Source organism: Leiobunum rupestre, chromosome 8 (genome assembly GCF_980474605.1).
Source record: "Leiobunum rupestre chromosome 8, qqLeiRupe1.1.hap1, whole genome shotgun sequence".
Classification (NCBI taxonomy): domain Eukaryota; kingdom Metazoa; phylum Arthropoda; class Arachnida; order Opiliones; family Sclerosomatidae; genus Leiobunum; species Leiobunum rupestre.
The window spans coordinates 27,841,697-27,866,056 of record NC_143391.1 but is presented as its reverse complement, the minus strand read 5'-3'; the positions used below and the strand labels follow the sequence as shown (position 1 = coordinate 27,866,056).

The window sequence follows — 24,360 nt, the reverse complement described above, 5'->3', positions numbered from 1 at the left end:
TAGAGCCTTTTTTGTCTGTTGGAAATTAATAAAACCCCGGGCCGGGCCTCGTTCTTATCGATCTGACAAATATAACTTTTTCCGATACGCAAACAACCTTACTACACGCTGACTACATTTTATTTGTATCATTTCGATGCCAGAATAAATATTACATCAATTTCTTTTCGCTATTACACATTGACGTAAGTCCGGTTTTTATTTTACTAAATTCGTACATCAAATTATCTTAAATGATTATCAGGCTATATCGGAGAACATTTTAAATGCTATACAAAATATATCAAAACATTTAAACCCAATTATATTGGCAACTTAAATTTCGGTTTTAATTAATTGATGTATTATGTGCCTTAAAAAATAACCGTTGGTATGTAAGACTCTTCAAACAAAATTATTTCCAATTTTCCGGGGTAAGCCAGAAATGTTTTATCACTATTTCTAAATAAATAGATAAATAATAATAATAATCAGCTAGACTTATGATCAAGGCACTTTCTTAGGCCCAAGTCATCTAGCGACTGATCTGATCTTAAAAATATTTTTTTGTAACGTAAAAAAAAGAGCAAATGAACTTAACAGATTGTAATCCACAGTATTTAAAAATTATCGGTTACGTAACCCGGTTGAAAGTGCGAAAAGCTACGGTTATATAACCCGGAAAATCTAGGCTTATATAACCTAGTTTGAAATCACTAGAAACCTACGATTGTATAACTCGTCTGATACCGTGAGAAAGCTAAACTCGAATTACGCAAAGTACTTACAAATTCGCGTTCCTTCGCTGGGCTGTAGCGGTATCCTCTAGGCGCGATGATAATGGATGGCCATTATTCGTCAAGTCCATCGACGCGCTTGCTGAAATAAAATCGGGAATTGAGCCGCCAAAAACACGGCGGAATCAGGATGCGACGCGGGAGGATCTCATTATCATCATCCGGGAATGTCAAGATTCGAGAAAGAGAGACAGAGTGAGTGAGATGCTACTCACTCGGAGCGCGCGAGCTGACTGACAACGAGCTTCCGAACACTCGTCGGCGAGAGCGGTCGCGTTGGCCTCTCTCCGCGGCTGAGCGCGTCAGCCTGGGAAATAACGGGCGTTTGCTCGGCCGGAATGAGGAAGGGGGCGCCACCGGCGATCAAGGTAAAGCTGGAAAGGTGTACCCGCGAGTTAGAATTGAAGACTGCCCGTGTACTAACTCTCCCCGACAAGCGTCGAGATAACCCTTCCAGCTTTTCGCCGGTTTCTCCGCGGTACGAGTCAGCTCACCCGCTTCTTTTTAAGGATGTCACCGAAACCGTCATTAGGCAGTTTACTTATAGCCTCCAAAGAGAGTTTAGTCTGCGACGCTCGTACCTATACGGTTAGTTATCGGTCGCGATCTGTCATTTTTCACGCTGGCTAAAGTTCGGGCTTTTGTTTTGGAGATCTAAAAGACCACGCAGGACCGGGAGGGGGGAAGGGGGAAGGAACGGGATTAGAGGAGGGGACCACGAAAAGTCTTTTCTTCGGCTGCCTTTCGCGGAGTTTGTCTGAATAGCCCGGCTGTATGGATGAGGGCAGCGAAAGGGTTATAAGTCGCGACAAGGGACCCATTAATCAAGAGGATTTACCAACAAAATAAGCTGCCAAGAACCTCCCATTTGCGTCCATTCTTTCTTTTGTTTCCTTTGATGGTCCGTTACGTCTCCACGAACGATCTTTTTTCGCTAGCACCTCTTTAACGTTTCTTTTCGAAATGTAAATTCTGACGTTTCGTCTACAATTTTACCGTACGAGTGGAATAACCTTTTGATCTATCACACCGTCGACGCGGAAAATGTTGATAAAGTGTATTTTTTCCAATAATACTTTATTAACTGTTCTAAGAAATTCACCTGTCGGCTGTCGTAAACAACAATCAGCGAAATTGAATTACACCGTTCCCGGAATGAAAGGAGCAGGATCAAGAAGCGGAATTTTCTTATTTCTCCTTTGGCTGATAGATAAGTCAAAAGAAGAAATATTTTCTGCTGCAAATTGCACCAATCAATATAAACGTCAATTAGATTTCGCACCCCGAAATTGTTACATCATTGAGTTGGTATAAAAAATACCTTTCCGAATTTTGCCCCTTCGTCGGAACCGTAGAGAACTTAGAATGGCGTATAAATATCGGAATACAGTACAGTTTGTAAGTTATTTGATATTGAAGGCCAAAGAGATATCCCAGACCTAACTCAAGTAGCAATTTCAAAGGAATATCTTTCCTAGATCGAATTGGTCTATTGATTTCCCTAGCAGTAGTGTAACTAGAAATTCTTTTACATGTATATGACTTATACCATAAGTCTATCAAGGCCCCTCTAAGTTTGAATTGGGCACTAGGGCCCATGTAATCAGCATTAGGCAGGCGCGGGAGATATCAATATTAGGATCTACGCTACCTGGCGGAGAAAAAGATAAAATCCTCCCAATCCCCCTCTTGCCATCTACGAAGCAGTTTCCGATAGCATGCATTGGGGAATTTGTGCATTCACCACCAGGTGGATTCATGTAGCCAGTTTGGCCAGTCATTAGCCTAACGTTAAAATCCCATTCGTTTAAAACTTAGAGGGGGGCTTTGATAGTCTTATAAGTACAATTTCATAGGAGGTAGAGGAGAAGTGATACAATCAAAGCTACGACCAAGAGGGTGGGGGCTGGCACTGAAACCCCATTGTCTACGCCACTGCATCCTAGCAGAGTAGCAGTAGAAGGTAGCTGTCACTAAACTTTTATACAGTGTGTTTCAAAAGCTTATGGAAAAACTTTAAGGATTTGTAGGGGGTGAGTTGAGAAGTATGCATGTTTTTTCCCATTTTCCTACGATGTGTTAAAAGATCGCCAGAGAGCTTCAAAGTGTGGCCTACTAGTACCGGGAAGTAGGCTGAAACGAGCGCAAAACCAAGCAGCAGGGAAACGCGAACATTAAGGTTTGGGTTCGTGTGATAGGTAAAATTGGACTTTGTAAACAAATTGAGGTAACCAGCGTAAAAAAGGAAACTTAAACCTATATAGGAGCAACAAACACAAGGAGAACGCAGCTAGCCTTTAAACACGCTAACGAAGGGTTGTGTACGAATTTCATTGGACGAGCGTCACGAGCCTTTACGCTGAACGTTTTACGGACGGGGGGGGGGAGACAATTTCCGAATTTTCCCTTTCCGACGGCAGCAGGCGCTAAAGCGTCTAGCCAATGAAAAACGTACACAAGAAAATCCACGACTTTTGACGGGTTGCGTTCTCTTTAGCCACGTTCACACTAGAGCCTAAAACCCAGTTTAGGTCTGTTTGAATGCCAGTTTTGACCGCCTACGATAATTCTTAGTTCACACGTGCGAAATCGCTTCACCCCGGTGCGCTTATAGCCAAGGCTTAACGCCATTTCCAATTATGACTAGAATTTTGAAAATACTAAAATGTATCCCAAAACAATTAGTTAATCATGTTTAATATACATATAGTAATATTATTTGACATTGTTTACAATTTTATCCCCATTATTTTTGAAAATACGAGCAATATTACTTCCCCGCCTTGTCGTTTTGAAAGCGATTCTAAGCGAACTGACTTGGACGAGTTGCTTCCCGAACCAACACCAAGCGATTTCTCACGTTGGTTTTAAAAACCAGTTATCTAAACGAAGCGAATTTAGGGGTAAGTGTGAACGTAGCTTTTGTGTGGGGTGTTGTGTTTGTTGCTCCTAGCTTAAACAGTATTTAAAGTTTCTGCTGCTTGGTTTTGCGCTCGTTGCAGCCTACTTCCAGGGGCTAGTAGGCCACACTTTGAAGCTCTTTTAACTCACCGTAGGAAAATTGTGAAAAAAACGCGTACTTCACAATTCACCCCTACAACTCCTTCAAATTTTTGCATAAACTTTTGAAGCACCCTGTATAGGGCATATTTTATTTTTAATATACTGGTAATTGTATTGATTGGCCTCGGGATAAAATGGTGAAATGGAGGTTGATTTTTTGATATATCCTTTCTTTTGAATCTAAAATTAGGTTTTTTTCTTTTCAACGAATTTCTGAAAAACCCGGCCTACGCTTAGCCCGAATTCCTAACAATGACCGATAATGGATTAGCTTTAAATTATGTATCGCGTTTCCTTTTAACGAAACTCTTCCTTTTTGCGTTCAATATTCCCACTGAGAATCCCACGGTAAACTGGTTTTCACCTGAAATAATCATCATAATCCGTTAGTTTAATGGACAAGGCATCACCTTAGACCCAAGTCATCGAGTTACTTTTTAATGCCATTTATTTCGGGTGACCAGGTGATACTGCGTAGGTCGAACAAGTTTGTTATTTTACCAAAAGATATGTCCTTATGAATATCCCGTTTCCAACTAAAGTGCCGAAATTATCAGAAATTCGCAATATAATATACAGGATGTTCACTAAAAACGATCCAGGACTATTATAATATTTCAAAACGTGATGGCGCACACTTTTTGAATTGGAACGGACCTTCTAAACCCAAGGGTTCTCCGTAATAAATTTTGAATGACCTTGAAGACAGGGTTCAAGGTCAACTGAAATTCCATAGCCTTAGAAAATTTACCAGGCTGAGTTTGTCCTGAAATTTTCGATGCCGAAGAACAAGTACTTTCTAAAGTATTAACACCTAAGAGTTATATCTCGAAAATTTCCTATTGGTTAATTTTCATCGATCTTAAGCCATTTAGATTCAAAATGTGGCGGCGGATACTTTTCTAATTGGAACCGAGTCTCTAAATTCAACGGTTCTCGAGATACATTTTTAATGACTTTGAAGACATGGTTCAAGGTCGTCGAATTTTACGCGATCTTAAAATATAAAATTCCTAGAAATGTATTTGGAATTATTAGCCGTGGATCATTTTTAGTGGACACCCTGTAGAAATATTTTATTGACTACCGTAGATCGCTCAAAGACAGTCAGCCCTAGTCAGCGTCGCCAGGACTCCAGGATACATTACCTGGTTTTCTTTTGATCTTTTCCGATACTGTGCCAATTTAGTCGTGTCAAAAAGGAACTAAACTCTAAACATTTCTAAACGTCAGTAATTTTAAGTCCCTTTAAATTTTATTATAGCAGGCCCCAATAGTGAAATCATTGTTGCTGTAGAGTAAAATGGGTTACCGATGGTTAGATGAACATAGGTAATTTATTTTATTTAATATAATCTACGCAATTTTTAATATAATTCCCCATTCGCCACAAAGTGTAACTTTTATTTTGCTGTCATAAATTTGCTAGTCTTTGTTCATCCTTTTTTGTACAGTTTCGGCACCATGCAGGACTTTTGGGTTAGTTAGGCCAAGTATAGGAGTGAGTCCACAATTTTTATTTTTTGAACCCTTAGAAAGATTTTGGGTCCCTTTGTCATATCCTAAGCTCGAAAATATGATGACTCATCCTCAAAATTTAAATTTCCACGCTCCCTATATAATCAATTTTTGTAGAATTTTCACGAATTTAAATTTAATTTAAGTCTTAAAGGTTTTCTCGTACCTACTGTTAATTTTTTAGGGTCTCCTTGCTAGGATTTAGGGGTGTTGAATAAACAACAAGATAACGCGCTTATCTTAATTCCTGTTTGTATATTTTTTTAATATGCACTATAAATACGAACGCGTTCTGTACATTGCCAGTTCCACGCTGACTGCTGAACCATGCAAATAGTCTGTAAATAAACATCTAGTTAAGATCTTACCTCTCTCAGTTATTACCACCAATCCTCCTTAACAATGGCGACGGGAATGGGATGCCCACGACAACAATAAACGCCCTTCAAGTAACATCGCAGCATCAGTATAACAAATCCATCATCGAGACATCATGTCGGTCAACACGAGGTCAACAAGCATCGGACAATTCCCACCTTTCGACGCCTCATCCGACCACTGGACAATCTACGAAGAACGGTTGGAACTATTTTTCCTTGCCCATGAACTTAACGAAACCGTAGGAGGAACCAGCGCCGTAAACCTTGCCATAACGGAGAAAAAGAAAGCCATCATACTCACCGTCATTGGAGCACCCACGTACTCAGTCCTGCGAACCCTGATCGCACCCGCCAAACCGCAATCGAAGACGTTCTCCGAAATCATTGACATCCTGACGAATCACTTCCAACCGCTGCCGACTGAGATCGTGGAGCGCTGCAAGTTCTACAATCGAGATCGAAAACATGGGGAATCTGTCAAGGATTATATAGCCGCCATCCGCAAGAAAGCAGAATTCTGCAATTTCGGTGACACACTCGACACCATGCTCCGTGACCGCATAGTATGTGGAATTAACAACGACCACATCCAGAAAGAATTACTAGCATTAAAAGGTATCAATCTTCAGACAGCAGTCAGCAGAGCACAGGCTCTAGAAACCATTGAGCAAGACACCAAAGCCATTAAAGGTCACGATAACGATGACAACACCGAAGTACACCGCATCTCGTACCAGTCACGGCACAAGCCCACCACAACGGGACATGGTCGGGATCAAGACCACCACAACAGCGACAACCTCCGCCAACGCAAACCAGGACAAAGGACATGCCCACGTTGTAACGATACGGAACACACACAAGGGGAGTGTCCATACACGACATACGTATGCCGAGAATGCGGAATCCAAGGTCATATAGCCAGAGCATGCCCTAAGAAGTCAAACAATTCTCACAGACAGCAAAGGTGACCACACACGGCGAGAGACGACCAGGAATGGCGGAGAAATCAAGGACGGTGGCCATTCATCAAAGACAATAGCAACACACGCATGAACATGATCGAGTGCCACGGTCGAGAACACGACGATCCGAATCATAAAGATAGATACATCACAGCCTCATCAACAGCAAACCACGCAGAATATGATATTTTCATGATCAAGGAGAGCAGCCACGATGACGCCAATCAACAGAGCAACAGCCCTCCTCCATACGAGACAAGCGACGTCACACGAGGTCCACAGAGCAGACCACCACCGGCTATCAGAATCAAATGCATGGACACCGGATCCGGCTACACGATTATTTCAGAAGCACAGTTCGCTCAGATACGTCACAAGTGAGTCATAAGACCGGGCCCAGCAAATTTAATGGCATACACAGGACATCCACTCGATATCAAGGGTGAGGTCCTGGTAAACGTAAAACACCGCAACAAGAAATTGGAGTTACGACTCATCGTGGCAAGCGGGAAAGTGACAAACATCATGGGTCGAGACTGGATCTTCTCCGACTTGCAGATATTACCCGAGATCTACCAGTCAATACAAGCAATCGACTCACCGAACGACGCACTATCAACATTACTTCTCAAAGACGTCCAGGTGAAGCTGTACATATCTGAAGATAAGCCCATGCCACGATTTCACAAAGCGAGATCCATTCCCTACCACCTTAAAGACAAAGTAGAAGACGAAATACGCCGACTCGAAGCAGAGGGAATAATAAGTCCCGTGCCGTACGCGGAATTCGCAACACCCGTGGTACCGATAATGAAGAAAAACGGCACGATCCGGTTATGCGGTGACTACAAGATCACGACGAACAAAATCATTGACAGAGAACAATATCCATTGCCCAAAGCCGACGACATATTTGCACAGTTAGCAGGCTGCAAGATATTCACACGCATCGATATGCGCAACGCTTATAACCAACTGGAGTTGGACGAAACATCGCGAAAATACGTTATAATCAGCACTACGAAGGGATTATATCGATATAATCGCCTTCCCTTCGGCATATCATCATCATCAGCAATATTTCAAAGACACATGGAGATCCTCCTGCACGACCATCCATGCAGTGCACCATTCCAAGATGACATCATTATTGGAGGAAAATCACACGACGACATGCTGACCAAGCTAGAAAAGCTATTCGGAACCTTTTCGAAGGCAGGACTCAAACTCAACCGATACAAGTGCCAGTTCCTCAAACCGTCAGTAGACTTCCTGGGTTACCGTTTGGACGCACACGGATTGCACCCGCAACAAGAAAAGTTGACCGCCATAACGGAAGCGCCCGAACCACGCAATATAGACGAACTACGATCATTTTTGGGGCTCATAAACTATTACTCACGCTTTATACCCGACGCCGCAACGCTCTTATCTCCGTTGTACGACTTATTGAACAAATCAACGGCGTGGGAGTGGTCGAAGAAACACAGAGATACTGTCAAAGCAGCTAAAACCGCCATCCATGCGTCGGACATGTTGGTATTATTTGATCCAACAAAAGAAGTCTACCTCGCATGCGACGCTTCGCCAGTGGGTCTCGGAGCGGTGGTCTCTCATCAGATCAACGGCGTAGAGAGGCCAATTGCGTTCGCATCCCGAACTCTGACATCCGCTGAAAAGAACTACGCACAAATCGAACGGGAAGCATTGGCCATAATATTCGGAGTAACCCGGTTCAGAGATTACCTGTTAGGTAAACGATTTACCCTGATCACAGACCACAAGCCACTCATATGCATATTTTCAGAAAACAAACCGGTACCTCCAACAGCAGCAGCACGACTGCAACGATGGGCGTTGATGCTATCCACCTACGACTACAGGATCGTACACAAAAAGGGGGCGTTAAATGGTAATGCCGACGCCCTGAGTCGTATGCCTCTCAGGACACCGAGCCACCAATACCAACTGAAGTAGTATTGCTAATCCGAGCTGGACCCAACGGACCGAGCAATGCGAAACAAATGGCTGCGGCCACTCAAGAGGATAATGAACTATCCACCATCCTGAAGTACACGAAGCACGGATGGCCAAGCAATCATAAAGCACTGTTGCCCACGTGGAAGCCATACCAGAAGCGAAGCACAGAGATGTCCATCGTCGATGGCATACTGATGATGGGCAATAGAGTCATCGTACCAGCAGCTTTGCGTCTCGGCATCATGAAAGAACTCCATAGTACCCATCAAGGCCTGCGATCCATGAAGGAAGTAGCAAGGTCCAAAATATGGTGGCCGGGTATCGACAACGAGTTACAGTCACTAATCCAATCGTGCGAATCATGTCGACAACACGCACCGATGCCAGCTCAACGATTCGTACCGTGGCAACGAGAAATCCTCCCATGGCGCAGAGTCCACATAGATTTTGCCGGAACCGATCGAGAACCACTACCTCCTAATCACCGTGGACTCCTTTTCCAAATGGATGGAAGTCGACATTACCAAATTTCACAACCAACTCTGACTGTTTTTTTATTGTCATGCTTCCTATTAAATTTACTGGACACTCTGCGGTTTAAAAATACAGCAAGATAAGGTTATATTGCTGTTTATTTAACCTTCATTCCAGACGTATTTAATATGGTAAATGCATGCAGTTTTTACAGTAAAATCCAATGTTTGTAAAATTCCAGTGTTTGCCGTATAGTTTTAGTTATCAAACGTATTTAGTACAGAATCTATTCACAACCTTATAATTTCATCAAAAATTTTACGGATCAAACCATTATCATATTGGTTTAATTAAAAAATTTCAAATATTTTTTAATCAATTCATGATAGAAATATTTAAAAAATCTTATCAATTATTAAAATTATTATAACAAAAACTTTGCCAAATATTTTCATAATCCAATAGAAAAATTTAATCGAAAATATCTAAAATGACTACAACTCTAGTTGATCATGTTTAGCTCGAGCCTTTGTAGTTTAGAGTTATAGGGCAAACCAAAGGAAAGTAAACTATTAACTTGGTTTCATATGATTAAGCACACGATGAACAAGGGTTGTAATTAATATAGCATTTTGCGTGGGGCGCTACTTATACAAAAGAGTATATAAAAATATTTTTATCGGATATTATTATATTTAAAACTAAAATGAAACTTAATTGCGCGATTTTAAAAAATGTTTTGACAACTAAATAATAATTAGTGGTTTTATATACTAGCGCTTGCCGTTTATAACAGAAAAAACAGCAACGTGTGGTAAATTTTACTCAATTTTGAAGCAAAACGTCAACCACGGTTTCATATTGTTAATTTTAATATAACTGTCATTTTAAAAACAGTACGAAAATGAATAGTTCTTTTTATAAAGTAACGTGGCCTTCTTGTTGAAATGTTGCTCTTACGTCACAGTCTCTTACTTTGACAAGCCTACGAGCGCGCGCTACAGTCGCGAGGAATATAGCTTTTTCTAGAGCGCGTGCAAATCGCTCGTGCGAGGAATACACTAATAAAGCTGGGTCTTGTGATGTAAGAGCAACATTTTAACAAGTTGGGCAAGACCACTTTTTATTTTATAAAATCATCTATTTATACAATCGCTACTGTTTTCTTCAAAATACAGCAGAAAGCTGTCAATTTTAAGACAAACTGCTGTTAACCCACTTCAACTGCACCTTGCTGTAAATGATAAACCGTATTTGCTGTTTTTTCAACAGTAAGTTTTGAGTGTGTATCGTCGATTGGAACAAATTAAAAGTATAATATTAATCGATAATTTCCATTAAAAATGAAATTGTTAGACTTTGGAATTTTTTTTAACCGAGCTAGATCGATGCGAAGTTGTAGCAGACAACAGAAGAAATAACCGTGTTACGTCACAAACTTTAACCGGAGAAGAGTAGGCCTAATCTACTTGAAGTCGGAAATGCGGCCGACTTTCCGTTCCTCTCTATAATTTCTATGCTAATACCAAGGCACCACCTAAGGCCCAAGTCATCTAGCGACTTTCAATGCCTTTAAACAGGTGTCCTTGTCACAATGCGTAGGAGCTCTTCATGCCACGTGAGCCAACCGCTCTCTTTACACTTACTATTAACGTTAACCCCTACGAGTTTTAATAACTCCATACCTCAGGAAATTTAAACAACTCTTAAATATTAAACTCAAAATAACCATTATATAATATAAGTATAAAAAATTAAACTGTATAAAAACTCGTGGAACAAACAATTTCATTAATTGGAGACGTTTATACTTAAATCACTCTTCTTTCGTTTGAGGATAAGATTCGCGTTTGAGAGCACTTACGCTATCTTTGTCAAAAGCACTCTTTCGTTTAAGTTTGGATTAACAATAGTAGTTCCTACCTAGCGTTCCGCGTGCATTTCCTAAGTGTTTGTTACGGTTTCTGCCTTGTAGAAGGCTACGTGTTACGGGAGTTTCGGAAATTATCCGTTAACTTCGCCGAAGCGGCGCTGCTGTCGCAAAAGTCATTTGCTTGTCAGGTTTTTTCCAAGTGATATATCCAGGTAGTCACTACTATTGTTAATCCAAGGTTTAAGCATCGTAACACGATATTTAAGTCTCTCAAAAGGAATTTCACTCCGTTGAAGCTACTGGTTAAAGTTGTTGTTGTATTGTTAAATTTGACATCGGCTATTAGAAGAATCTTCAATAGAATTGGAAGCAAATTCTAACAAGTTCCTACTTGTAAGGGTTTTACGAAAGTTCTGTGTGACGTTGTCACTTCGGGGAGCGCCAGTAGGCATTAGTAAGGATTTGTCTTCGGATTCTGAGAGGCGTTTCGCTATCAGCGACCATTGGGGAAATCTCGGCGTAATCCCCATTTTAATCAAGGGCAAACAACCCGTCAAATCGTGACGCGTTCCCACTCCTACTCATTCTCACCTTTAAACGCAGCCATCGAGAGAACCCCGTCTTCGATCGAATTAACAACTTGAGTTAGTTCCAAGAAGGTCATTTATAATCTTTAAGGGGGAAGAATACAGTAAAAGTCTCTTTTTCGTTCAAGCTGAACGTTTCTGTTTTAACAATTACATAATTGAATTATATTTTTCTTATTAGGCTGAGCCTTCCTCTAGTGCTTAAAATAATGTTGATAATTCTAATATTAATAGTTAACGAAATATAAGGTCCTAACTAAAGGGTAGTTTGGGCGCTTGCCCAACTTGTTTACCTCCGGGGGTCCGAATTAAAACGTAATAACTTAATTACTTTTAAATTTAAAATTTTCAAAATTATTTTAGTCACTAAACAAGAGGCTGTTTTACACTGAAATATTAATTTTACAAGTTAAAATACCAAATTAATTCCCCCTTAATCTCTGAGAAACTGGATGCCAATTAAAAGTTTTACTTAATATATTCCATTCCCGAATTCGCAATAATTTAGATCCGCGGTTTAAGAAAATTGTAACGTTTTCCTCGGTATTTTTGAAACGTGGTTGGATCCCAAATGACGCCTTAATGGCCGCTCGCCGGCGCTACATAATCCAAATGTAATGCCCCAACGTTGACGGCTGTAAAGTTAGTTCTTAAAAATTTGGCCCCCGTGATTCGACCTCAACGTCACGTTCCGGCTATTTCGTCCCGCTGTTATCAAGAGTTCCGCGAAACTGCGTGAGCGGCTGCGGAGAAGGACGCGAAATGAGAGAACTTCCGGACAGGGGTTATTTAGTTTCCGTTTTCGTGACGTCACTGGCGATATTGGATCTTACTTCGACTGAACCGTTGTTCTCCGATTATATCTCGGACCGGAAGAATGGCTTAAATTTACGATTGGCCAACTGGGTGCGCCGCCGTGCCTTCTTTCCAGGGAATAATAAGCGGACAACTGAGCCGTAAAACGGCGAAACTTCGAAAGGTCCCTTCGAATCGTCAACCTTCACCGCGGGGAAACGATCACTTGGCTCTCTTCCACGCTGTTACGTATAAAGTCTCTCTTTTTTAACCTACACCCGCGCAAAAATTTAACTTTGGAATAGTTATTGAAATTGATTACTTAGTTGTCGTCGTTGTAGTCGACGCTATCGAGTGGACGGTACAAACTTTGTCGATTCGTGTTGTGGCATCGCGAAGTGGCCGGCTCGCGTCTTTTCTCGTAAAATCTTTTTCGGAGACAAAAATCTTTATTTTGTCTTGGCGTAATAGCGCTCTGATGGCGCTGTATCCCGCGGACGTCCTCGTAAAACTATAGGGGGCGCCGCGATATTCAGATGCGACATATATGGGCGAAAAGAAGTATATAATATTTACTGGCTGGAGTAGAGCCGTAGTTAGCATTTTTTATCCCGTAGATGGCGCCTTTTTTATCCTCTCGTCGTCTGGGATTTTCAGGGAAAGAGACAGTTGTAAAACTGGGGAAGATTCCTGAAAGTGTCATTCTCGCGGTTTCTTTACGGCCGATTTCCCGTCTCTTTTAATTACGCGTATACAATCGCTAAGCCTTGTCGTTTTTTAGAATGTTTGTCTGCCGTTTTTATCACCATTATTGTATCTCTATGACGAGTGTCAGCTAAGGTTAAACTGATATTTTTGACTCACCACCGCGTTGTTTTTCGACCTTAAAAGTTATATTACGGTTACGCGCTTTATAAAGTTCAAGTGGGGATGTCGTAGGTGTTATCTTAATCCTGTTGTTTTGTAGAAGGCTGAGAGGGAGTAAAGTCGGCTCTACTTTTATTTTGGAAAATTTCGGACCTAATTACAGCTTCAACTGTCTTCGAATTTCCAAAGTTAAATTGCATTCAACAGGCGTCCATTTGGGCTTTTCACTATTTGTCTAGTTCTCCATAAAAATGTTTCCGGATTACCGACTGAAAGGCATAAGCCCCTGGGCCAAGCCCCCCGCGATTCCCGCACGTAGAATTTAACTTTTAACGAATAAAATCCGCTTTGACATTCGCGTAACGTCTCAAATTTAGCAGTTTTTACCCTCTTTCGTGGTCCCTTAATATATTTTCCAGTCAGTCGTATGAAATCGTAACTTTCCCAAGAGCCCGGATGAAATAATTGAGGCTTTCCTGTTCTCAACCGGAAATATTCGTACTCGTGTTCCCGTGTCGGAAACTATCAATTATATACTACGTGTAAACTACCTAGAATCGAGAGTACGACGGGGCGTAGTTTATTTAAAGCGCAGTGCTAGCTATTCTAGATATTTTATTCACAAATGTTTAATAATGTAGTTGAAATATAGAAGAAACGCAAAATGTTTCTCCTTCCTAAAGTTCATTGCGTTAAAAATTGGAAACAATGTACAAAATATAATATTTGTGGTCGGTGCCAAACATTTTATTATAGTACATTTAACCTCAAATTACCGACAAAAGGGAACTGAGTAGAGTCAATAAATGTAAAATACAGGGTGTTTCAAAAGGTTATGCAAATATTTTGAGGATTTGTAGGGGAAGTGTTGATAAGTATAACTGTTTTTTCCCCATTTTGCTACGGTGAGTTAAAAGAGCGCCAGAGAGCTTCAAAGCTAGGAGTAACAAACACAAGGAGAACGCAGCTAGCCTTTAAACACGCTAACGAAGGGTTGTGTACGAATTGACGAGCGTCACGAGCCTTTACGCTGAACGTTTTACGGGCGGGGGGGGAGACAATTTCCGAATTTCCCCCTTCCGCCGGCAACAGGCGCTAAAGCGTTAAGCCAATGAAAAACGTACACAAGAAAATCCACGACTTTTGACGGGTTGCGTTCTTGTTGTGTGGGGTGTTGTTTGTTGCTCCTAGTTCAAAGTGTGGCCTACTAGCCCCTTGAAGTAGGCTGCAGCAAGCGCAAAACCAAGCAGATGGGAAATGCGATTTCCGGGGTACGATGAATTTGTTAATGTGTGGGGATTGAGATAAATAACAAAAAAAATGTGAAATATGAAATGTGCAATGAGTTTAATTAAACACAGAAGAACGAAGTGAACAGATTCGGAACTCACCGAGAGTATTTCAATATGGACGCGATACCCTCCTTCGACGCAGTCGTCTTTGTGTAAGAGTTGAAGGAAGAAACTTCGAACATTTTATTGTAACTTGTACAAAATACACATTTTCCAACTTTTCCTTCCGTGTTTAATTAAACTCATTGCACATTTCTTATTTACTCATTTGTTTTATTTTTGTTATTTATCTCAATTCCCACGCATTCGCAAATTCATCGTACCCCTGAAATCGCATTTCCCTACTGCATGAATGAATGAATATTTATTAACTATTTGTTAAAGAACAAATCCCATTTATAACAGCAAGAGCAAATAGGGGAGAGTGTAGCACTTCGTCTTGTTTGAGGGACAAAAAAATCATCAAGAATAGCTGTCGGCCCCCCTCCCGCAGAAGCCTCTTAACATTTTCATGAGTATCTCGTTTTTTGTTACCGTGCGCTCAAAAAATAGTTCGTTTTTAATTTTAATTTAAAACCGAGCTAATGATTGTTTTATATGATATATTTATGTCATATTATATTTATAAACAAAAGGCGTGTTAAAAGTAAATTTATAATTTCAATTACGAAATTTAGATCAAAGGGATATTTCGTCACGTGTCTGCTAAGCTTTGTAGTTGTCTGCCTGCCTGTAGTTTTACGGTTTATGTCAAGTCAAAATGGCAACGCGAGGAATCATATTAAACCCAGTCATTTTTATATATAATTTTGAGTTAGACAAAAGTGGAAGTTACAGAAGTATAATAGAAAAACTAAAAAACAGTGGTGCGTGAAAAAAACTTTGTAACACTTTGCGCATTATTTATTCCATACGTAAATATTAAAAGCCATGAAACTAAGGGTTAAATTTCTGACCTTTTAGCGCGCTTTTCGTAGAAAACGAGAGAGAAACGTATCCCAGACTACCTCGGTCAGCACTATATTCCCGAGAAGAATGACGTTGGGGTCCCATGACTTACGCGAGTCTTTTTTGGTTCTCCTCGCGGGGGGGGGGGGGGGAGTTTGAAAAGATTGAGCCCCTCAAACAAGCAAGGTAGCAAGCGATAACAGGGAGGAAACCATAAATATGGATTCACGAGTTACACTTCAAATTATATTAGCCATCGTCAAAAACGTATTATATACAATAATTTCGTTTGAATAAGTTTGGAAAAACAAAACAAAAAGATGGATATGAAAAATAATAAAGCTATTTACAATATGTACCGCTCAAATATGAATGCATTTGCAAGAGGGAATAAATTATTAAATTTGGCACAAACTAGAAAAAGTTTTAATTCTTAATTGTCCCCAACGCCCCAGAATTCGTTTCGTCACGACCAGATCTAGCCATTTCGCACTCCCCGATCCTAAGCCCAAATGATACACTTCACAATCATCCGACTTGTCCAATTCTTTTCGAAGGTTTTCGAATTTCGGACACTCAACTAGGAGATGGCCAATGTCTTCGACTGACCAACCACAGAGTGGGCATTCCGGATTTTCCCCGAAGATGTTTGAAATTTGAGATTAAAATTAGATTAAGACGGAAATCTAGGTAGCCTACGAGCTATAAATTAAAGCGAAAATCTAGGTAGCCTCCGAGCTATAGATTAAGGCGGAAATCTAGGTAGCCTCCGAGCTATAGATTAAGGCGGAAATCTAGGTAGCCTCCGAGCTATAGATTAAAGCGGAAATCTAGGTAGCCTCCGAGCTATAGATTAAGGCGGAAATCTAGGTAGCCTCCGAACTGTATAATTAAGGCAGAAATCTAGGTAGCCTCCGAGCTATAAATTAAAGCGGAAATCTAGGTAGCCTCCGAGCTATAGATTAAAGCGGAAATCAAGGTAGCCTCCGAGCTATAAATTAAAGCAGAAATCAAGGTAGCCTCCGAGCTGTAGATTAAGGCGGAAATCCAGGTAGCCTCCGAGCTGTAGATCAAGGTGGACATCTAGGTAGCCTCCAAGCTGTAGATTAAGGTGGAAATCTAGGTAGCCTCCGAGCTATAGATTAAGGTGGAAATCTAGGTAGCCTCCGAGCTATAGATTAAGGTGGAAATCTAGGTAGCCTCCGAGCTATAGATTAAAGCGGAAATCTAGGTAGCCTTCGAGCTATAGATTAAGGCGGAAATCCAGGTAGCCTCCGAACTGTATAATTAAGGCGAAAATCCAGGTAGCCTCCGAACTGTATAATTAAGGCGGAAATCTAGGTAGCCTCCAAGCTGTAGATTAAGGTGGAAATCTAGGTAGCCTCCAAGCTGTAGATTAAGGTGGAAATCTAGGTAGCCTCCGAGCTATAGATTAAGGTGGAAATCTAGGTAGCCTCCGAGCTATAGATTAAGGTGGAAATCTAGGTAGCCTCCGAGCTATAGATTAAAGCGGAAATCTAGGTAGCCTCCGAGCTGTAGATCAAGGTGGACATCTAGGTAGCCTCCGAGCTGAAGATTAAGGCGGAAATCTAGGTAGCCTCCGAACGGTATAATTAAGGCGGAAATCTAGGAAGCCTCCAAGCTGTATATTAAGGCAGAAATCTAGGTAGCCTCCGAGCTATAGATTAAGGCGGAAATCTAGGTAGCCTCCGAGCTATAGATTAAGGCGGAAATCTAGGTAGCCTCCGAGCTATAGATTAAGGCGGAAATTTAGGTAGCCTCCGAGCTATAGATTAAGGCGGAAATCTAGGTAGCCTCCGAGCTATAGATTAAGGTGTAAATCTAGTTAGCCTCCGAACTGTATAATTAAGGCGGAAATCTAGGTAGCCTCCGAGCTATAGATTAAGGTGTAAATCTAGGTAGCCTCCGAACTGTATAATTAAGGCGGAAATCTAGGTAGCCTCCAAGCTGTAGATTAAGGTGGAAATCTTGGTAGCCTCCAAGCTGTAGATTAAGGTGGAAATCTAGGTAGCCTCCGAGCTATAGATTAAGGTGGAAATCTAGGTAGCCTCCGAGCTGTAGATCAAGGTGGACATCTAGGTAGCCTCCAAGCTGTAGATTAAGGCGGAAATCTAGGTAGCCTCCGAGCTATAGATTAAGGTGGAAATCTAGGTAGCCTCCGAGCTGTAGATCAAGGTGGACATCTAGGTAGCCTCCAAGCTGTAGATTAAGGTGGAAATCTAGGTAGCCTCCGAGCTATAGATTAAGGTGGAAATATAGGTAGCCTCCGAGCTATAGATTAAAGCGGAAATCTAGGTAGCCTCCGAGCTATGGATTAAGGCGGAAATCCAGGTAGCCTCCGAACTGTATAATTAAGGCGAAAATCCAGGTAGCCTCCGAACTGTATAATTAAGGCGGAAATCTAGGTAGCATCCAAGCTGTAGATTAAGGTGGAAATCTAGGTAGCCTCCGAGCTATAGATTAAGGTGGAAATCTAGGTAGCCTCCAAGCTGTAGATTAAGGCGGAAATCTAGGTAGCCTCCGAGCTATAGATTAAGGTGGAAATCTAGGTAGCCTCCGAGCTGTAGATCAAGGTGGACATCTAGGTAGCCTCCGAGCTGAAGATTAAGGCGGAAATCTAGGTAGCCTCCGAACGGTATAATTAAGGCGGAAATCTAGGAAGCCTCCAAGCTGTATATTAAGGCAGAAATCTAGGTAGCCTCCGAGCTATAGATTAAGGCGGAAATCTAGGTAGCCTCCGAGCTATAGATTAAGGCGGAAATCTAGGTAGCCTCCGAGCTATAGATTAAGGCGGAAATTTAGGTAGCCTCCGAGCTATAGATTAAGGCGGAAATCTAGGTAGCCTCCGAGCTATAGATTAAGGTGTAAATCTAGTTAGCCTCCGAACTGTATAATTAAGGCGGAAATCTAGGTAGCCTCCGAGCTATAGATTAAGGTGTAAATCTAGGTAGCCTCCGAACTGTATAATTAAGGCGGAAATCTAGGTAGCCTCCAAGCTGTAGATTAAGGTGGAAATCTTGGTAGCCTCCAAGCTGTAGATTAAGGTGGAAATCTAGGTAGCCTCCGAGCTATAGATTAAGGTGGAAATCTAGGTAGCCTCCGAGCTGTAGATCAAGGTGGACATCTAGGTAGCCTCCAAGCTGTAGATTAAGGCGGAAATCTAGGTAGCCTCCGAGCTATAGATTAAGGTGGAAATCTAGGTAGCCTCCGAGCTGTAGATCAAGGTGGACATCTAGGTAGCCTCCAAGCTGTAGATTAAGGTGGAAATCTAGGTAGCCTCCGAGCTATAGATTAAGGTGGAAATATAGGTAGCCTCCGAGCTATAGATTAAAGCGGAAATCTAGGTAGCCTCCGAGCTATGGATTAAGGCGGAAATCCAGGTAGCCTCCGAACTGTATAATTAAGGCGAAAATCCAGGTAGCCTCCGAACTGTATAATTAAGGCGGAAATCTAGGTAGCATCCAAGCTGTAGATTAAGGTGGAAATCTAGGTAGCCTCCAAGCTGTAGATTAAGGTGGAAATCTAGGTAGCCTCCGAGCTATAGATTAAGGTGGAAATCTAGGTAGCCTCCGAGCTGTAGATCAAGGTGGACATCTAGGTAGCCTCCAAGCTGTAGATTAAGGCGGAAATCTAGGTAGCCTCCGAGCTATAGATTAAGGTGGAAATCTAGGTAGCCTCCGAGCTGTAGATCAAGGTGGACATCTAGGTAGCCTCCAAGCTGTAGATTAAGGCGGAAATCTAGGTAGCCTCCGAGCTATAGATTAAGGTGGAAATCTAGGTAGCCCCCGAGCTGTAGATTAAGGCGGAAATCTAGGTAGCCTCTGAACTGTAGATTATTTCGGAAATCTAAGTAAGCGCTAAAATGGAGTTTAATTTGGACATCTAATTGCCCTCCAAACTGCAGATTAAGGTGGAGATCTAGCTCTCCTCGAAACTGTAAATGAAGGTGGAGAGCTACGTATCCCCCAAACTTGAGATCAAGTTCGAAAATTCTGAATAACTTTAAACTATACGCAGATTCCCAGTCTCGATATAAATTACGCAATATATAACGCGCATTATAGGGAACCACGAGCGCAATTTTCCCTCTGAAATTGAAATCTGTCTTTTAAGATAAACGCGAAATTCGCATCCCTTTCCCGTTTATTAATTGGAATGGCTCCGTATTATTGGCCAATAGTGAGGCCGGAATAATGGCCTCTAAATAATTGGAATCGCTTAAAGTTGTCGATCATTAGCGTTGAATATCAATTAAGCGTGTCTCTCTGATCATTTATTAACATTGTTTCGTTCGCGTCGGAGGAGGGGGACAGACGCCATCTATTGATCATATGTAGAACTTTACGGCTGATATTGTATTGGAAGAAGGCCGCTTTTCGTACACGGCTTCTCTGTTATTGGGACAAACGCGCGCGTTTGTTGACCTAGTGGAATGGTGGAAGGGAACTTCAATAAGCAAACAGGGCCCGCCAGCCCCTAGCAACGAATTTGCTCGTGTCATTCATTCGAGAGGAACTCTCATGCCGTCACAAAGCGACCTTCCTCCCTCCCCCCCTCCGTCGTTATGAATAAAACATTTTTGAAACGGGATACACTCTCTTTGTCATTCGAAGATTTTTTTGCACCTTTTGGACTGTTCCACTCCGTCCGCGCCTTCCCCATCACTAGCCCCCCCCCCCCCTCACCTCGTCTCTCTCTTTCGGTGGACATCGAATCGCGGGAAATAGGTATTACCCTCTTATTGCATTTTGAGGGAAAACATTCCGAGAGAGTTCTCCACTCCGATATTTTGGTGCCTTCGTTCTTCGCTAGATGGCGATTCTTCTCATATGGAATTTTTATTTATTTCGTTTTTTCCATCGAAATCGTGGTGAAATCTCGTCGATTCTGAGATCATACCTAGGAATGCTTAGTGCTGATTATATTCGATTTTTACCTTTCCTTTTTGTCCCAGAAATTGAGGAAATTGTGACGGGTTGTAAAGGTCAAAGTTCTTTAAAAGATTTTGTTAGCCGGTAATAGATAATGGATAACCGATATTATCACGAATTTATAATTTAAAGGGCAACGCAAGCTCTGTGGCAAAATAAAGAAAAAGTCACGTGCTTTTTAACCCCCTACACCCCCCCCCCTCAGTACTGGCGAGACCACGCAGAGTTTACCGTAAATTTCGCACTTTGCATACATATTCACACAAACGCCCGCTCACTTGCGTTGCTCTTTCATAATCACTACGGGAGGTTTATTTGGGGCTTAGGCCACAGTACGTGTGAGAAAGTTAGGCTTGGCTTGGTTTATTATATATTTTAAGTTTATAAATAAAATGGATTCTAGTGAATTTGATAAAAAAGACCTCAGCCATACGCGACTCACTGGTTAATTTTACTTAAAACGATGGTTAATCACCTTTTTTTAAACTTTTAAAGAACCAATTTCCAAAATAAAAGGTCTTAAACTTAACCGACAACAACGGCACCATTTTTCAAAATTGAACGTGAACGCTCGAGCTTCTCTACGAAACTACCGAGGGGTCGGACATTTACCAAAATCCCGTACACTTTGTCTAAAATCGCAAAATCTTTTAACTCTCTCTATGGTAAATTGACATTGAAGTCCCAAAATCACTTTAAAAAGTAACGATAAAATCGCCAAAATCTCTACGAAATCCCGAAATCCCGTACGAAATAATGGCAAATGTCCGACCCCTCGGAAACTACTTGGGAAATCGACTTCAGCGACGCCAAGTTTGTCCACATTGAACTAAAATTATCCGTGATTTTCCTATTCCCAGTATCAACGCGTGCTTTTTAAAGCTTCAATAGTGAGTCCCCTTAGATTCTTGGTCCGTGGTTAAGACTTAGGGCCCGGTGCAGAGACGTTTTCAGGCGATGGTCTTGTCGCTTTGATTACGGACGGGATTTTTGGAGGACGCTGGTTTTTCATCGACTGCATAGTCCACCTATCCCAAGAGGGACATTTATCGCTGGTAGTTGTAGAAAATTATAACGTGTCACTTAATTGGATAATGTACATGTAAATGTATTGTATCATATTCTTAGTATTTGTACGCGCAGTAAATAAAATTAATGTATATGTATTGTATATAAAAAAGACTGCCTTTTATTACGCGAGCAAGTGCGCTCCTCGTGATTTGTAACGAGTCAGTCTCGATGTACGTTTTGAATTGAAAAGTTGTTTCAAAAAGAGGAGTCTTATCGAAATTAAAAATAACAGTTTATAACGGAAATTTGGCAGATTTATTTTCACCACAACGGCTTGTCTGAGTAAATCGGGATCCATGGATGGTTTTATACAAAAATTTCGACGTATTATCGCGTAGCTAATATACTGTTTCAGTCCGGAATATTAGCTCGACGTTCGCTCTCCCCAACGAACCCAGCATAGGAAAAGAAAACAGTCCACCAAAGGAATCTGATTTCCATACTTCGGCACTTCCCCCTCCTCCAATTTTCTTTAGTAGTAATTTCAATTTTTTAATGTCTCGAATGTGATTTGGTTTTTTAGAGGCAGTTTTACAGGTACAATAAAAAATGGATTATAGAAGCTGGCTCGCGCACCTTTTTATTTTTATTTCGTAAAATAAATAATTTTAACACGCTATTTTCTGTTTACTGTAAAAAAACGGCATCACTGTTGATAAATTTTTTTCGAGGACGATGCCAGTCCTTCTTGGGGTAGATCACTACCGACTAAATTATCAAGGCCCGTGCGCCCATCGAAACCGAATTTTGTTTCTGGCAATTTTAGTTCGCTACCAATAGCCGCAAGAGGCGCTTATTCGTCGAAAACTGCGGCCAGCTTTTTCGAATGTATTGGCCGTATTTGTGAAGCGTCGTCTGCTTCGCGACGATTAAAGTACGTAAAATCGTTCAGGCACTGCCGCTCTTACAAGTACATGTGGATGTACTACTTCTTATTTGTAAGTAAAATTTATTAAATCGAATTTTTTTTGGCCTAAAAACTAAAGTAACTAGGTAAATTTAATTAAAACTAATAAGGTGATAAAAGGTTTTTTCTTGCACCAGAAAAAAGTATATTGTAAAGTCTAAATAATAATGAGATACAAGTCTACCTCACTTTTTATAGTTCAACTCATTTTTTAAATTAAGTAATATTGCTGTGGCATGAAGGGCTTGCCAACACCCTCCTGCGCATTGTAAACCGGCTACCTGAATTAAAGGCTTTAAAAGTCGTATGATTACTTGGTTCATGGTATTAAACTATGTTATACATTCACATGTTCATTCATATTAAAACAAGATGGCGCTGATTTTATAGCGATTGAAATTGACACCAAAGCGGAACAATTATTTTTTTGGCATTTGAACGTAAATAATTTTCCTCTCTCGAGTCATAGTCATTCTCCCTAACTATAAATAAATAATTTTTTTGTGAAATGATCCCTTTAAAATCAGTAAGTAGGCAGAACCTGGAGAACGAAAATAATAATGAAATATTTATAAATACCGAATCATTTTTGGGATCATTTCGTTTAAGAATTGCGAAAGTAATTTCTATTTATATTTGCTTTATAAATATCTTAGAAATGTATCTTTGATGTTGTTCGTTTAGTTTGAAGACGACCTTTGATGAAAAACACGGGTAAATAATGATAATCCAGAAATGAAGAGATGAAAGAGAATGTGTACTCGAATATTAGAGACTCTCTCTTAAAACCTGATAGTTCACGGAGGCTACGGGCATAGCGACCCAGACGACAAGGATAGAGAATTTAATATGTTCGGTGAATTGTTCGATTCTTTATTTATTTTCATATCTTTCGTCCGTTCTGTTTGATCTTAGTTTCAAATTTCTTTCTTACGTAAATATCATATTTTTCAATCGGTATTTTATATTCGAGAGCGAATACTATCGCTACCCTTTGGTTCCCCATTGAAACCTAGCTAGGTTACATAGGTAGCGGCTAAAGCAGAAGGTTTTAGTTTTTCGTTAACGTTATTCGTAAATTTGACTTTATAAATAATGATATTTGGATTTTAATATAATTTTTGGATCGTTTGCTTATATTTTGATAAGTTTATTCAAGAAAAAACGTTCTTATGACTTTTTATTTTGGCTTTAGCAGACGCTAGATCATAGGCGCTACCTCGGAGAAGCTAGCGACTAACATTTAAAAAAAAACTTTTTTCCTATAAACTTGCATATTTTGAATTTTTAACTGGAATATCTCAGACCACAGATGGAAATTTAAAATTTGGGCTCAGTTACGCCTCACTACCGCGCTAGATCTAGTTACATTATAAATTGCATTCCATTTGGTTAACTTTTTATATGCCTATGACGATCACATTTCGCAATTCGAATCGGTTTTAAGGATGCTTCGCTTCAATAAACAATGTTTTTACACACAATCCTAAGGGATTTGTGTGTATTAGTTTCACATATGACGGTACGTTAGCGGCATTGCTAACATTTGAGAGATCGGGGCCCCGGAAGTGGGGCATTTGCCCAATTTAATAACTTTCTGGCCAATTCGCGGAACTAAAACCGACCCGCGTACGCGCTAAATTGTGATGTTCGAATTTCGTACCAATTGACTCAGGCGCCATCTAAACCCAAAAAAATTCGTTCGCGTGTCGCTACATCATTTCCAAAACCAGGTAACTCAAAAAATTCATTTTCGATAAAATTAATTTAAATTAAACTCGTTTGCGTTTGGCAACCTTATTACCAAACCCAGGTAACTCGAAAGATTTGATCTGTCTAAAAATTAAATAAAATAACATGTTCGCGTTTCGCTACTTTATAATCAGTAGTTTGAAAAATTAAGTTTGTCTAA

At 40.7% G+C, this 24,360-nt stretch overlaps 2 protein-coding genes across 2 annotated transcripts in view; one reads left to right on the top strand and one right to left on the bottom strand.

Moving 5' to 3' along the window:
* The window catches only part of LOC149932987 (GTP-binding protein Di-Ras2), a 41,918-nt gene extending 40,846 nt beyond the window's left edge, over window positions 1-1,072 (bottom strand). Inside the window, exon 1 of the mRNA XM_090155451.1 lies at window positions 768-1,072. The gene's annotated coding sequence lies outside the window, so the exon portion shown is untranslated. The remainder of the gene's footprint in view (window positions 1-767) is intronic.
* A 4,778-nt stretch (window positions 1,073-5,850) lies between these two features.
* On the top strand, window positions 5,851-6,708 carry LOC149932986 (uncharacterized). Its single transcript, XM_090157217.1, has one exon. It carries the CDS (start codon window positions 5,851-5,853, stop codon window positions 6,706-6,708), a length of 858 nt encoding a protein of 285 aa, XP_090013343.1.
* Window positions 6,709-24,360: the final 17,652 nt, after the last annotated feature.